Below are 15,306 nucleotides of genomic sequence, written 5' to 3'. Positions count from 1 at the left end.
CATCTGTATCACCTGCTCTACGCCTTTTGAGTTGTTTATCAGTTGGCAGCGCCTTTGGCGCACATTCCGCAGCTACGAAATGCTTTGGACCATTCTCCTCAAAACAGTTTTCTTAAGGTGCCATATAATTATTTTATTCAGTGAAGCCATTTCAGGAAACTGGCCTAAGCCCAGAAAACAACAGATACTCTTTCAGAAAGATTCTTTCCTACCATGATTTTATTTGGCGGTTGGAAAAAGGTCGGTGTTTGTTAAAAGGGGGGTGGGGAATCCCGTGATTGTGTGTGTGGTGAATTTTCCAGAACAGCTAATGACCTCACTACTTCCTTATTATATTTTATACAGTGTATTATTGCGGCATTTATAATCCGTAATATATTTCTCTCATTACTGAACAAGCCTGGCATTTTTCCCGCTTCTCAAAGTTCATAGATGAGGATGTTAAGTGATACCATACCTTGCTACCAATCTTAGTGGTACAGCTGAGTACAACAGCCAAGCCAATGCAAATTCCCCTCCCGTAAACCATAAATTCTCAACTGCCTCTTCAGATATAAGGACAGAAGTACATATCCCAATAAATATGGGGCTGTCTCATAGCGATTTCTCCTCTGTAATAGGTAGTAAAACTGATATACTGCCTGTTCTCACCATGTTGTGTGTTTCCCCAAACTTGCCAGCATCAGCCAGTGATAATGAACATGATGCGTTTATGACATAGGCAAAGGTTTGAGGGTGGGGTGGGGTGTTTTTTTTGCACATAACGGAAGACCAAAAAAAAAATGCCTCCATTCAGTGTCTTCCTATCCCATAGATATATCTTTCCAGCAAGTTCAATCCCACTGAATTATATACATTACTACTGACCTTCAGCCAAGGAAGAAGAAGTTGTATACAGTGGTACCTCGGTTTATGAACACAATTGGTTCTGTAGGTCTGTTCATAAACTGAAGCAACCTTTCCCATTGAAAGTAATGGAAAGTGGATTAATCCGTTCCAGACGGGTCCACGGAGTACTCAACCTGAAGCGTACTTAACCCGAAGCATGGGTGTAATTGGTTCCGGAAGTCTGTTCATAAACTGAAGCGTTCATAAACTGAAGTGAACTTTCCCATTGAAAGTAATGGAAAGTGGATTAATCCATTCCAGATGCGTCCGCTGCGTTCATAAACCGAAAATTTGTAAACCGAGGTGTTCATAAACTGAGGTTTCCCTGTATTAGACGTTATTGTAATTGTGAACTCCGTCAGATGTACAACATAAAAGGAAATCAAACCTTGCCAAGCTGTTATAACTAGATACTGCCTTTTTGTTCAGCAAATGTGGCTTTTTGTTTCCCTTTAAAATTACAGTGCTGCTCCTGCATGAAAACTAATTTTCCAAGCAAAGCTGCCTGCAGGCATTGCAGTACTGGTTGCTGATAGCCTCAGATATATTGGCAGGCTGCCATTATGTGATAACAAATGGAGTAGGAATTGCTTTTAATTGCATTCTATTTGTAGCATGATTTCTTTCCTTCAGCAGCGTTTTTGCTGAACATTTGTGTGTGTGTAACTAAATCTAGAGCAGCATATAAGGGAGGAACGAGTGCCACACAGTACCTATGACTCTCTCACTCCAGTCCTCTCCAGATGCATTGGTACTGGTTCACACTGTTCATCCACTGATGGCTGCAGCATTAAGTGATGAGTCGCGTGTGTGAGTGAGCCGTTGCAGATTAAACACTGCCGACAGAATGATCACATCTCAAAAATCATAGAATTGTAGAGTTGGAAGGGACCACGAGGGTCATCTAGTGCAATGCAGGAATCTTTTTGCCCAACGTGGGGCTCAAACCCACGACCCTGAGATTAAGAGTCTCCTGCTCTACCAACTGAGCTATCCCAGGGACAGATTTTGTTTCAGGCAGCTGGTGCCAACCCAGCACTCGCCTGTACTCCACTCAGCTGCCTCCTACATCCCCCCAAATAGGTCTGACTTCTCACTTAGAGAAAGGCCAACTAGCACCGTCAGTAACACACACGCATCCTGTGGCAGAGAAAGGTAAAGGACCCCTGACCATTAAGTCCATTCGCGAACGGCTCTCGGGTTGCAGCGTTCATCTTGCTTTACAGGCCGAGGGAGCTGGCATTTGTACGCAGACAGTTTTTCCGGGTCATGTGGCCAGCATGACTGAGCCGCTTCTGGGGAAACCAGAGCAGCGCACGGAAACACCGCTTACGTTCCCAGCAGAGCGGTACCTATTTATCTGCTTGCACTTTGGCATGCTTTCAAACGGCTAGGTTGGCAGGAGCTGGGACCGAGTAATGGGAGCTCACCCTGTCGCGGGGATTCGAACCACCGACCTTCCGATCGGCAAACCCTAGGCTCAGTGGTTTAGACCACAGTGCCACCCGCGTCCCTTCATGGCAGAGAAGGGAAAGCAATTTCGCTGCAAACCACATCAAGGTTATCATCATCCAAGGTGTCACAAGGCAGCGGGAGTTCTGCCACTCACTTTTGAATGATTGCGCGTCATAAGAAATCGTAGAATTGTTGGAAGGGACCATGAAGGTCATCCAGTTCAATGCAGGAATCTCTTTGCCCAATATGGGGCTTGAACCCTCAACTTTGAGATTCAGACTCTCATGCTGTACCAACTGAGCTCTCCTGCAGGCATCTCTGCAAATGCAGCATTTTTCACTGGAACCAATTCATGCTTTTAGCTGTAGATCGTCATCAAATGATATGTGCAACAGCTCTTACAAGAGTTTTGTTGGGTGGCAGTTTCAAAGGTGGGACGTTGAAGAAAGCAAAGTGAGGTTTGTTGTTTACTGGCCATTTCTTATTTGGATTAATTGATTGTGTGTTTTGTTGCCCCATTTTTCCCACCCATTACCTACTTTTCCCGTTCAGTGCCATGTTTTTAGTAGTCACTCCTCCCTCTGCAATGTTTACTCCAAAAACTTCCAATACTTATCCATCCATCCTGCCTTTCATCAAAATGACCTTGGTGCAGGTGACAATTCAGGATACAATAAAAGCCAGAGAAGATGCATTCAATTAAAAAAGTAAAACAATACAGTATATCTCCCCATCTGTTCCAGCACAAGCCCTATAAAAAAATCCTTGAAGTGCCTAGCATAATATAAACATCTGCAGCTAGCACCGAAAGACAGATAATATGGGTGCCAGCCAAGACTTTAAGGGGGAGAGTATTCTAAAGTTGATGTTCTAGTGCCAAGAAGACCCTCTGGTGGGTCACAACTCTTCTGATCTCATGGAGTGGGGAGTATGGTCCTAAGCAACTCGGGGGTTAAGACTTCAAAACCTACACCTTGCATTGATCTTGGTGGTGATCAGGCAGCCAGTGCAGATCTTTAGGGACAAATGTAACATGGTCCTGGGCAGAAAGCTTGATCAGCAGCAGTTTTGCAGTCTTTGAACGATCTTCAAGAGTAGCCCTACATAAACGCTCATAAATGTACAAGGCAAACACATACATAAGTATATAAACCACATGTTTGAAATAGTACAGGAGAGCAAGCCATTTTGACTCTCCCAAACCATTTTGACCTCAAATATTTCTCTGCAAGGAGGAAGCAAATTAGAAAGCCTCTCCATTGTCTTTTGCTTACCTGTCTTAAGGGCGTATTTTGTGTATGAATAGGGTGATCCTGTGACCTGGATTCAGGAACTAAAAGTATTCACCATCACAAAAGAATGGCCAGGCTGCCCAGGTAAAGCAATCAGTGACCATTAACAGATATCCTGGCAGACCGCCTCCTTCTGTGATGTATGTATGATGTCTTTTTGGGGTGGTCTTGAGCTACAGGGCAGGCAATTTCAAAAGTCTATATAAGGGCCTGCGCACCATTGTTCTGGGTTCCTACTCCCTCCTGCATGTGGTGAGTGAGCACCCTGTTGCAACAGTTAATAAAGATCAGGCTTACTAGCTGCCTTGATTCTCAATATTCTCTGGTTGGCCTCTGTTGTTTTCTCCTACCAATAGGGAACCCACTGAAGGACTCTATACGGGCTTTTGGATACCCCATAAGGGAAAAGGAGCAGGTTTCTTCTATAACAAGTCCAAGTGTCCCATCACTTGAGCCTGGCTAACAATAACCAGGCTATTCCTGCCCAATAACAGCCAGAACTGGAAAAGGGGACTTCACGTCACTTTGGGCTTCAAGTGATTGCCTGAAATCCAGGGCCACCACCCCTAGATTACAGACCTGATCGTTTAAGGGGGTGCACCTCCACCCAGAACAGGCTGCTTTCATTTTTTTCTGGATTTGGGAGCCATCAAACCAGAGCACCTTCATGTTGTCAGGATTCATTTTTGCTTTATTGGCCCTAATCTGACTTGTTTCCATTGCAACAGAGGGCACACAGACTCTTCCACTCCTGGCTTTTTAAAAAATATTTTTGTGTTAGGGCTGATTTACTTCCCTCTTCTCTGCAGCCACTTTATATAACAGTAGTTCTTGCAGGGAGGGAATGGCTGCCCTGTGGGCAGCTGCAGTTCCACACATGCACAGAATTTTCACTTGCACCCTGCACTAATCAGAAGACGTAGAAACATCTGCCACCTGTATTTCCTTAGTGTGCATGTGTGAGATACCGGTAGTATCAAAGAACTCCCACCCCACCCCCCTTGACTTCACAGTCTCCTTGTTATGTCAACATTCTGGTCCACTGAGAAGGCTGAAATCCAGTGAGTATTACACAGGCTTTCTCACTTCCCCTTTGAACATAGTTTCTTAAACCACATTGCAGGGGCTTTTCAGGTGGCTCAGCTGTTTTTGTTCTCTTATTTCATTTCAAAGCAGTTACTTACAAGTGTCGCCCTCCTCTTTGCAACATGCACGATTTATAAAGTTCCCCATTCTTCTATGCGTACCCACAACTTTTTTTCAATAGACATTTAAATCTTGTTGTTATTATTTTTTCCTCTCTTCCCTTGCCTTCCTTTTGTCAGACAGTAAATACTTTTTGTTAATTGTCAAAATTAAAACCTGGCAGATGTTGCGCGAATGATGGGTTGGATCTAAACTCAGCTAGGCTGACAGTAGGATCAGGTCTAATCTAAACATGACAGAGTCTAGCTCCAGCCTTTACCTGGCACCTAGCAGTAGTCCTGTATTTCCAGAGCATCTTCTGTAGGCGTCCGGGAACAGCTCATCCTTTTTTTGTAATGAGAAGATAACAAAAAATGTGAAAGCCACATCTTGGGGGTTTCCCGACCAGGGCCGTCTTACCCATTAGGGTTAGTGGCGCCCTGCATCATGGCGCCCGCCCATCAGGGGGGCCTAGTAGCGGAAGTCCAGGACCAACTGGGAACAGCTACGAGGGCATGCTGGGTGGCAGCGGCTCTTCCTACGGCCAGCTGCGCTCTCTCACTTCCTGCCTGGGAGAGGACTGCTGAGAAAGCCTGCGCAGCAAGCGAGCCTCGAGCTGCCCAGTGCAGGGAGTGTGGAGGACGGGGAGAGGGAGGACGGGCGAGATCGCCCCCCGCCCCTTCTGCACTACAGCGCCGGATATGCTTCAGACGGCCCTGTTCCCTACCACCAAATTTAAGGAAGTTATGGCTTATTAAGGTGTCATTAAAATGTTACACTAGTGCTATGGGGTGTGCGTGAAACACTGGATGATCCCACAATAGGGGGTTCCAAGTTGCATGAGTATTTCCTATAGAAGTGGACACACATAATGTGGTTGCTAGCCTTTAAATAGGGGAAGTACCTCCCATGGCACCAGTGTGACATGTAAAATGTCCCAATTTGTGTGCTCTGTAGTACACAAGCAGTTCAGTGCCATATCCAACAGCCTTTTACTTTCCCAACTTGGTGAGCCAGGTGTTTATTTTCTCTTTGGTGCGATGAAGGTGGTCATCTTGCATTGAACCCAAGTGAAATTCTCACTCCAGAAAGAGAGTCAGTGCCTAACTGCATAATTCAAGCTTCTCATTTCATGTGAATTAACAACCCTGAAGACTTAATATCTAAAAGTCTAAAATGGTGTTTCATGTGTATCTTTTGAATGAGGAATCCCGCAATGGGAATCGGAAAGTGTTTAAACTTCCAGGAAAGGTGGTTCTGTGATGCAGTAACCAGCCTTCTCAAATCCCACTGATGCTCGTCCTGCAGTCCTGACTTAATGTGAGCAATCTCAAAACCACGCTGGGTCCTTTGTCCTGGTTAGCATCTCCATTTGCAAGCTTTAATTGCCGTTCGAGGACCCGCCCCCGCGATAAATAAAGACACAGTGACACATGGTATTAGGGTTAATGGGTAGAATAAGGCCACAACTTTATTGGTTAAAGCAAATGAGAGGTATTGGCTTAGGCATTGGACTCCCTAGCAAGCGTGACTCCACCCCACTCGGCGGTGACCCCATGGACCCATGACCCCATGGACCCTAGCACGCCAGGCACTCCTGTCTTGCACTGCCTCCCGCAGTTTGGTCAAACTCATGTTCGTAGCTTCGAGAACACTGTCCAACCATCTTGTCCTCTGTCGTCCCCTTCTCCTAGTGCTCTCAATCTTTCCCAACATCAGGGTCTTTTCCAAGGATTCTTCTCTTCTCATGAGGTGGCCAAAGTATTGGAGCCTCAGCTTCACGATCTGTCCTTCCAGGGAGCACTCAGGGCTGATTTCCTTAAGAATGGATAGGTTTGATCTTCTAGCAGTCCATGGGACTCTCAAGAGTCTCCTCCAGCACCATAATTCAAAATGCCATATTCCAATGCCTACCGCCAAATACCGAAGAAGTTGTGACGAATTGCTACGAGGTAGGCGAAAAAACCAAGAGGCCGGTGCCAATTAGCCAATTGGATAAAAAACTCCTACCAGGACCCTTTGGGCAACCAAAGGCGACCAACCGAAGTCCATAGCAAGGTCAAAGCAAACATCCTAACTAAGGGAAGACCTAAAGGGTGGGTGGGTGGGAGATCCGATGAGGTGCAGGGGCGAAAAGGGGCGATCTGGAGCCTGCCGTGCTTTTTTAAAGACCTGTTAGCCCCGCCCCCCAGCTGGCCCTATTGGCCAGCCCTGAGCGCGGCAGGTAAAGGTGGAGCAGGGGGCCGGACCCGCCCCCTGCTCGCTGCGTAGAGCGGGTCCCGCCCACAAATTCCCCCCTCTCTGAAGAGGAGGGATCTTAGCATGAGGGTAATGTATTGTCCAGGCTCTGCTAAGCAGCTGTAGCTCAGCCGTAGAAGGAATGCTTTGTATATATGCAGCCCAGATTCAATCCCTATTCTTGAATGCAATTATTTGCCATTCCAAATAGTTCTCTTCCTCTTTTAAGGTTCAGAATTGTTGCTCTCGGTAAAAGGTGGATATCGGCAATAGATTTTCACAAATTTAAAATTCCCGTTAACAGAAGAAACTCATTCTCTCCATTCATTTGGGAGGCCCAAGATTCTTACAGTTTGGATCAGCTTAAAGTCTACAGGCATCTTGCTTTCACTGTTAACGCCATCTCTTTTTGTAAAGACAGTTGGATAAATTGAACACTTGAATCTATAGCACACCACATTTTCTCACAACTAGTGTGGCAGGTTTAACAAATTTTAATAGATGTTTGCTTCAGCTTGTGGTCCATCTCTGACACCCGTTGTCTTCGTAGCATTTCCTGCTACAGTTTTCAATTTTGTGTTCCGTTTTGGCAAATTTAGCCATTAAGTACGATTGACTTGCATCCAGCACTTGCAAAAAAAAAGGGAAAAAAGGAAAGCAGGTTTCACAACTGGCCTTTCCCTTTCCCTCTGCCCCCATGCACCCACTTTTAAGTCCCAGAAAGCCTCTCCAGATGTGTCTATATGTCCTGTTTAGCATGGGCTGTGCTGCACAGAACTGCAGTGCTAGGTGAAATCGCTTGAAATCAGATGGAGAGGTCTTTCTGCAGTTCTGGAATAGAGTTCTAGACATAAGATGGAATGAACAAGAAAGGGTGGAGTTGTTTTAATTTATGATTTAAAGTAATAAACCGCAATTACTACTTTCTGAGTCCATTTCAATGCTAAACGCCGAATAATCAACACAGTCAATTATGAGTAGAATAGCTATTTGTTATTGGACTTGGGAGTCTCAGTGGTGTGCCTGGCATTTAACAGAATTCTCCTGAAGACAACAGATATTTTCCATTGACTGAGTAGATTCTCTAGAGCTGTGTAGTCTGAACTTCTGGCTCCCTATGAGCGAACAAACTATGAAGTCATGAACTCCTTTTAATTATTCAAAGTAATTAAAATTTCATCCAAGTTCTCAAAGGATAAAAACACTAATTAGAATATTCATCAAAGGATCTGCATTTTTTAAAACAAACAAACACACACACACACACACAAGAAAAAACCCCATTGATTTGTAAATGTAGAGAGTTGTGCTTTCCCCCTGGTTGGCAGCTTGTGCTTTGGGGAGGTGATGAAGGCTAAGATGCAATTCTGAGTATAAAACTCCGTAGAAAGCTTTGAACAAAAATCCAGCCACAATTATCTTCTCTTTTAAAAAAGAATTCAGTCTAACCAGCTGGGTTGCAAGATTAGCTTTTTCTCCCAAGACAGGCTCACGTTATCAGTTCATTGTAAGCATTCCTGTGAACTGCAAAGTCCAAAGGGTGCTGACCAGGCTGTTCAAGCAATGCCTTCTGCACTTTGACAAGCCAGGTTGAATATTATCAGCCTCTGAACTTGCACCTTCTCTGTGGAATTGGAGTGATGGCAGCAGTAGGTAGTGGCAGCAGCTAGCAGTTCAATGGGCTGCTTCTTTTTAGCTGTAACTGAGGGGAGGGAGGGAGCTCCATAGTTTTCTTAAAGAACAATGCAGCTCATCGGCTAAAAGTTCAGCTAGCGAGTTCTTCTCATGCTTGATTAGTTTGCCAGTGATTTGGATCAACTCTCATGAGGCCACCAAGCGTCCTAACTAATAATATGGGAGCTAATAAAAAAAATTCCTTCAGTAGCACCTTAAAGACCAACTAAGTTTTTATTTTGGTATGAGCTTTCGTGTGCATGCACACTTCTTCAGATCTTCGTATCTGAAGAAGTGTGCATGCACACGAAAGCTCATACCAAAATAAAAACTTAGTTGGTCTTTAAGGTGCTACTGAAGGAATTTTTTTTATTTTACTTCGATCCAGACCAACACGGCTACCTACCTGTAATGGGAGCTAATGTTCTTGTTTCATTCTGGTCAGTATTCCAACTTCTCCCATTAGTGACTATCTACTTCAAGGAACTGTGTTTATTCCACATCTTAACCATTAGGTAATCTGCCTTTTCTCTAGGAGGACAGAGAACTGCTTATAAGCATATATTGGCATTAATGTCCTAAACTGGTGTTGGCTTACTTTAGGGAGTTGGAAGGGACCCCCAAGGGTCATGTATTGCCACCCCCTGCAATTCAGGCATCTCAACTAAATCACACATGACGGATGGCCATCCAACCTCTGCTTAAAAACCACCAAGATCATTAAACTCTCACGTGTTAATGGAGTGCACTTCCTTCCTGTCTGTTGAATCAGAGTTGGAAGGGACCCTGAAGACCGTCTTAGTCCAACGCCGTGCAATGCAGGAATATGCTGCTGTCCCATATGGGGATCGAACCTGCAGCCTTGGTGTTATCAGCACCACGCTCTAGCCAACTGAGCTATCCAGGCTAAGTCTGTATTGCTAAGGCCAGTGATGAGCACAGCTAATAAACAGATGCTTATTACCGAACATCCTGTTTAGGAGAGCAACCAAGATTGTGTCCCTCTAATGTTGTCGGTAAACTTTGTTTCCTCTTGTTGATTTAAAATCTGTTCCTTTCTCACCTATAATTTTCTCTCTGTTGCAGCATTAGCCATTATGTCGTTGCAATGTCTTTCACCATCTTCCTGCTGCTTTTGAGTGGAGTGGCTCAGCTGCTCACTACGAAGAGACTGGCACTTTGGAAAGAAGCTAAGCACCATTCCTTGTGACGAATGGGGTTGAGACGTCCATATCGTTGGAAACTGCATCCTCCCTGAGTGACAGGTGGAGTTATGAGACTGGCTGCCAGAAACACCTAAAGAACTCGATGCAACAACACCTCGACCAGCTCTTTTCCCTTTGGAATCGTACCTTGTCTCTCTCCTCCCCCCCCCCTTTTTAAAAGAAGAGGGAAAGAGACACAGCCACGAGTCTCTTGCCAAAAACTGAATATATGGTCCGCTTCAATGCTGGAAGATGAGTGCTGTGTATGATTTTTTCCAGGGAGATTCAAATGGATGACAAGGAAATAAACTGGCTCTGTAACTGGGCCCAAAAGGCATAGGAGAGCGATCCCAAGGCCTACAGAATATTGCCCTTTGTCCACAGTCTGCTTCTGGACCAAATCTTGGACTGGTCAGCATGCTTTGAATTTTTTTAGTGGCTATTTCTCACTTCTGATGTTTTAAGATCAAATTTAGAGGCTTGTGTATAATGGGAGGAGACTAAAACTTGAATTTTGCTACCTTTAAAAACAAACAAACCCCAAAACACATGGGTTGTATGTGCGAGTGTGTGTGAGAGAGAGATGAATTAATTCCAGTTTTAAAAGAAGATGCTGCAGATTACTTTTTCTATGATCAATTTTATAGGATTCTCTCTCGGCTCAAACTGAAGCTTAAATAAAAGGAGGAGGAGGAACAACGACAAAAGAGAGTTCATTTGTCATAATCTCAGCAACAGCCCTGTGAGCCAAGTTAGGCTAAAGGACAGTGACTTGCCCAAGGCCACCTTAAGGAGCTGCAGATCTGAGCAGAGATTGAAACCCAGCCCCCCAGCCCCCAATTCAAGCTCTGTTCATTACACTGAGAAACATGTGCCGTCTTAAATAGAACTGGCAAGCTGTTAAAGCTCCGGAGAATGAAAAGCTTTTGCATTTGGAATCCCACTTCACTTGGTAACCAAACCTAGGAAGCTGTATCGCATACTGGAATTCACAATGCCAGCAGGCTGAGAAATGGTATATATTTTGCACCTAATGCTTTCATGGGTAACTGCTCATATAAACACTTTGCCATCAGCTTGTACACAATGCCCCCGTTGGACAGTAGGAGCATTTTTGTGCCTCAGCTCAACTTGCTCTTATTTTAGTGCAGGTTGGTGTGATCCTATACCTGAATACTCAGAAGTAAGTCCTCATTGAGTTCAATGGGACCTGCTTGCAGACAAGTGGGTGTTGCAGTAGGAATCTTAGAACGCATCTGTATCTTGCTTTCTGTGTCTAGACCCATTTGCTTTCGCTGCGATGAACGAGTTGTGGGTATTCTTATTTAATTTCTGTGCTGCTTAAAGCCAAAATAGCTATTTACCAAGTACAGTGGTACCTCTAGATCAGTCATCCCCAAACTTCGGCCCTCCAGATGTTTTGGACTACAATTCCCATCATCCCTGACCAGCTCTAGACACACACACCTCTGGTTGCGTATCTTTCAGGATGCGAACGCGGCAAACCCGGAAGTATTTTTCTGGTTTTGCGCCATGCGCATGCGCAGAAGTGGCACCTCCAGTTGCGAATTCCTTGGAATGCAGCCGGAGCTCTGGAACAGATCCCGTTCACAACTGGGGGTACCACTGTATAAAAATCTGTTATGCAGACGTTAAAATATCCCGAATCAAAATGCACAATAAAACAATCCGATTTAAGACACAGCTATTAAAATGAACAGGTGGCCCAAGTTCAAGCAATCAAAGGAATGCCTCTGTTATATGATTTCAATCTGTCTTGGACATATGATATATGGAAATACTGTTATATTATAAATGCACATTCACCTAACCAATCACAGCAGATGGCAGAGTCATCTGTACAAATAGAGACTGTAGGAATGGTAGCCTGCCATAGGTCTGAGAAAGCAAGTATATATAAAATCCATGAAGCACGCATGCCATGCCGGCTGCCAGTATTGGAGCATGCCTGCAAGGGATTCATTCTGTACCGCTCTAGCCCCTTGGCTATGTGGCATTAAAGCCATGTCACTACAGCTGTGGAACCCAGTCATCCCAGTAGAAATGTTAGCGCTGCAAAACTGGATGCAGACATCCATCTGCTTGTCAGTTACCATCAATCACTTTATCATGGGAGAGCGATCATTGCCATGTTATTTAAGCCGCTGAACAGCAACAAAGCAATTGGAACAAAGTCTTCTAAAATGGTGGCTGCTAACCCATCTCTCCAGTTAACGCTTGTTACCAAGCTGCAGCATACCACAAGCTATTGGATGCAGGGCAGCGAACTGCCGGCAATGGGAAACTGCCATTAAACGTTCTAAACATTATTCAATATAACGTTCTATAAGATCCGTATAGATCCAGCCCTGAAGAGATAGGACCCAGAAATATAACTCCACAGAAGAAGATCCTATTTCCTACCTAAAATAAATATAATTTTTTTTCTGTAAATGTGTGCGTTTGTCGTAACCATTTGGATTTCTGGCAAATATGTATGTAGGAAACTAGTATATGAAAAAAAATCCAAAACGGTGTTTTTTTTAGCCAGAACACACCAAAACTCAGGTCCAGCACCTCTCAGGTGGGTGCCATTTCTGTTACAAGAGAACATGGTAAGTTCCAGCACCTCTTTTTCTAGAAAAATAGTACTGGGTACATAAGAGGTTTGACATGAGCAGTGGCATTGATGCATCTCTTCCTATTGGCTTTAACCATTCATTGGGAAAGATGGTTTTGGTTTCCACCCTGTTTCGCCTCCACTTGTGTGATACGCCCTGCTAAGATTAATTTGCTAATTCCACTGCCTTTGTTCTTAGTTGGGCTGCAAGACCAGTGACCTTAGCTGGCTCCCTCTTGACCGTTTTATTAACTCTGTTACTAGCAAACACCCCCCCCCCAGAGCTATTTTACACATCCCCTATGGAAAGTCTGACTGGCTATGCTATTCCTGGATTTCCTCGGGGTGGGAGCAGGCAGAAATCTTTGGGCTGCCTGTTTGAATTTTCTCCAGCTCTGGAGGCTGGCAGAATTCTGCCAGTTAAGCAGTCTTATTTGATTGTGTTGTGGGATTATGCGCCTCTTTGTTCTGCACATAAACAAGCTCCAAACATAATATTCTTTAATCCAAGGCCAAGGCAATTATTGGAGAAAGTTGGAAAGCACAGGGAAGCCAGGTCCCTCGTTCTCCATCTTTCGCAGGGAATGGATAAGCATCCTAACAAGTCGGGCCATCTTAATTGTAGTTGTGAAGCGAGCTGTTTACATGGACATATGCATAGAAACCTCTCAAAACCAAATCTTGCAGAAAGCTAATCTCATTAGCGTCCATCACTTTGTAAATCCATCATAGAAGAGCTGCAAGCTATCCATTGGTAGCCCGATCAACAGAACATTTCTGTTGCCATTTGGGAAGGGAAGAGGGGCTCTTGGTTTGGTCTTGTTCTTATTGATTTTTCAACTGTTCTTGCTTCAGTGACCCTGTTCCACGCAAAGGATCTATGGTAGACAAACCAGTGCCAGACGTTGCTGCACTGCAATTCCCATCATCCCTGACCATTGCATTCCACAGGGTGGGTGCCACAGCCAAGAAGGCCCTCTGCCTGGTTCCCTGTAACTTCGCTTTCTGCAGTCAGGTATCCCGAACCCCTGCCTTACCTGGCAGCAAGTCAGTATGCCAGGTCTTGAAGTCCAGCAGTCAGGATACAGTTCAAGGGTCAAACCCAAAGCACAGTCTGTAGAGGTCAAGGAGCATCCAAATCAAGATCTGTCAACTTGGGCAGTTGAGCAACCCCAGCACCTCAGCTCTGCTGACCTTTTGCACTTTGCCTGCTGATTGCAGCACCTGAGCTTGATGAGGCAGGTGACCTTCACCTGTTCCAGCTGAGGAATCACAACCTGGCCAGCTAACGAGCTGGTCTGTCGGCCCTTGCCTGCCTCAGCTTACTAGAGCGCCTTTCCTGCAGCTCCCTGTGCCTCAGAGCCTGCTGTGTCCATCTGGTGATGGGTCCTGCTGCTCTCGTTTCCGTGCGCTGACCTCTATCTCTTCACCACCCTCTGTCAGTGAGTACTTCCTTCTCCATCCCCTGCTTGCTCTGGTTTGTCCTGGCTACACCCCTCTCCAGGATCATCTTCCTCCTTCCCGCCATCCTGCCAGTTCATGACATGAGGGAATTGCCAGAAGGTCCTCAGAGCTGGACCTCAGGGTTTGGGCTGATGGGGGTGGAGACGCTCCTTCAAGTATACAGGGCCAAAGCCATTTAGGGCTTTAAAAGCCAGCACCAGGCATCACCAAACTTCGGCCCTCCAGATGTTTTGGACTACAATTCCCATCATCCCTGACCACTGGTCCTCTTGGCTAGGGATCATGGGAGTTGTAGACCAAAACATATGGAGGGCCGCAGTTTGGGGATGCCTGGTCAGCACCAACACTTTGAATTGTGTCCAGAAATGTACTGGGAGCTAGAGAAGATCCTTCAGGTGTTATATGGTAGCAGGGTTCCATAGTAAGTAGGAGGACTTAAGTTAGTTATGACTAATTTTGCCCTTTCTTTTGAGGGAAACTTGGTGGCAAGTAATTTCAGGTGGAGCAAACCCTTTTAAGTTGTTGAACTGGGCCCTCTTTTTAAAAGCACCAAAACAAGCCCAGCCCTGTAATAGCCAAGCCAAACTTGGCAGGCTGAATTCTAAGTAAATAAAGTAGGAGGAATACTTGGAGCTATTAGGCAGGTCTTTTGTGTTTATGTTAGAGGAAGCGTTGTTGAGATGTTATGCTTACACAGAAAGTTCGGTACATGGGGGAAATAAGGGGAGTGTTGCACAAACAGTGTTTCTCCCACAGAGAGCAGCATATAAAACATGGCCAGGGAAACATGGGCCCTCTCCTGGAAAACAGGGTCATATTTACCAACTTTTAGTGAAGGTGGTTCGTGACTCTAAAAATGTTCATAGCTGGTGCTGTCTGCATCATCACCAGCTTGTGATAATTAATTTGGACAATTACCTCATTGGTGAAATCAATTTCTCTCATCATTGTTAGTGCCATTGTGGTACCCACAACAATTATTGTGGTAAGTGAGCTTACATGGGTCTGAAATTCTGCGGCGTTGAAAATTGCAGCTGAATGATGTGGCCATGCAGATGGGAGTTTTGCAGCCCGATTCTAGCCATTTCTGTTGATTTTGGCAGGACAGCTTTCAAGCATGCGTGCTTAGGACTGCAGGAAATGCAAGACACTAGTAATAGTATTTGTTTATAGCTTCTTAGTGGTGTTAGTGTTTACAGTGTCTGTTCAGTATATGTTCTGCTAAATGCAGAGCTTGCCATCAGTTTTTTCTTTAACGACAGGCACAGAGGGGTTTCAGTTCTTA

General features: G+C 44.9%; 1 protein-coding gene across 13 annotated transcripts in view; it reads left to right on the top strand.

Moving 5' to 3' along the window:
- Nucleotides 1-10,644, top strand: part of PIGN (phosphatidylinositol glycan anchor biosynthesis class N) — a 79,747-nt gene extending 69,103 nt beyond the window's left edge. For all 13 annotated transcript variants that reach the window (XR_015951640.1, XM_035124683.3, XM_035124682.3 and 10 more), the window contains one exon: nt 9,819-10,644. Coding sequence is in view for 12 of the 13 variants with exons in the window: in XM_035124683.3 (XP_034980574.3) it covers nt 9,819-9,942 (124 nt within the window). In the remaining variant the exon portion in view is untranslated. The remainder of the gene's footprint in view (nt 1-9,818) is intronic.
- Nucleotides 10,645-15,306: the final 4,662 nt, after the last annotated feature.

This window comes from Zootoca vivipara, chromosome 8 (assembly GCF_965207765.1).
Source record: "Zootoca vivipara chromosome 8, rZooViv2.hap1.1, whole genome shotgun sequence".
In the NCBI taxonomy this organism is placed as follows: domain Eukaryota; kingdom Metazoa; phylum Chordata; class Lepidosauria; order Squamata; family Lacertidae; genus Zootoca; species Zootoca vivipara.
This window is presented reverse-complemented; position numbering and strand designations above follow the sequence as displayed.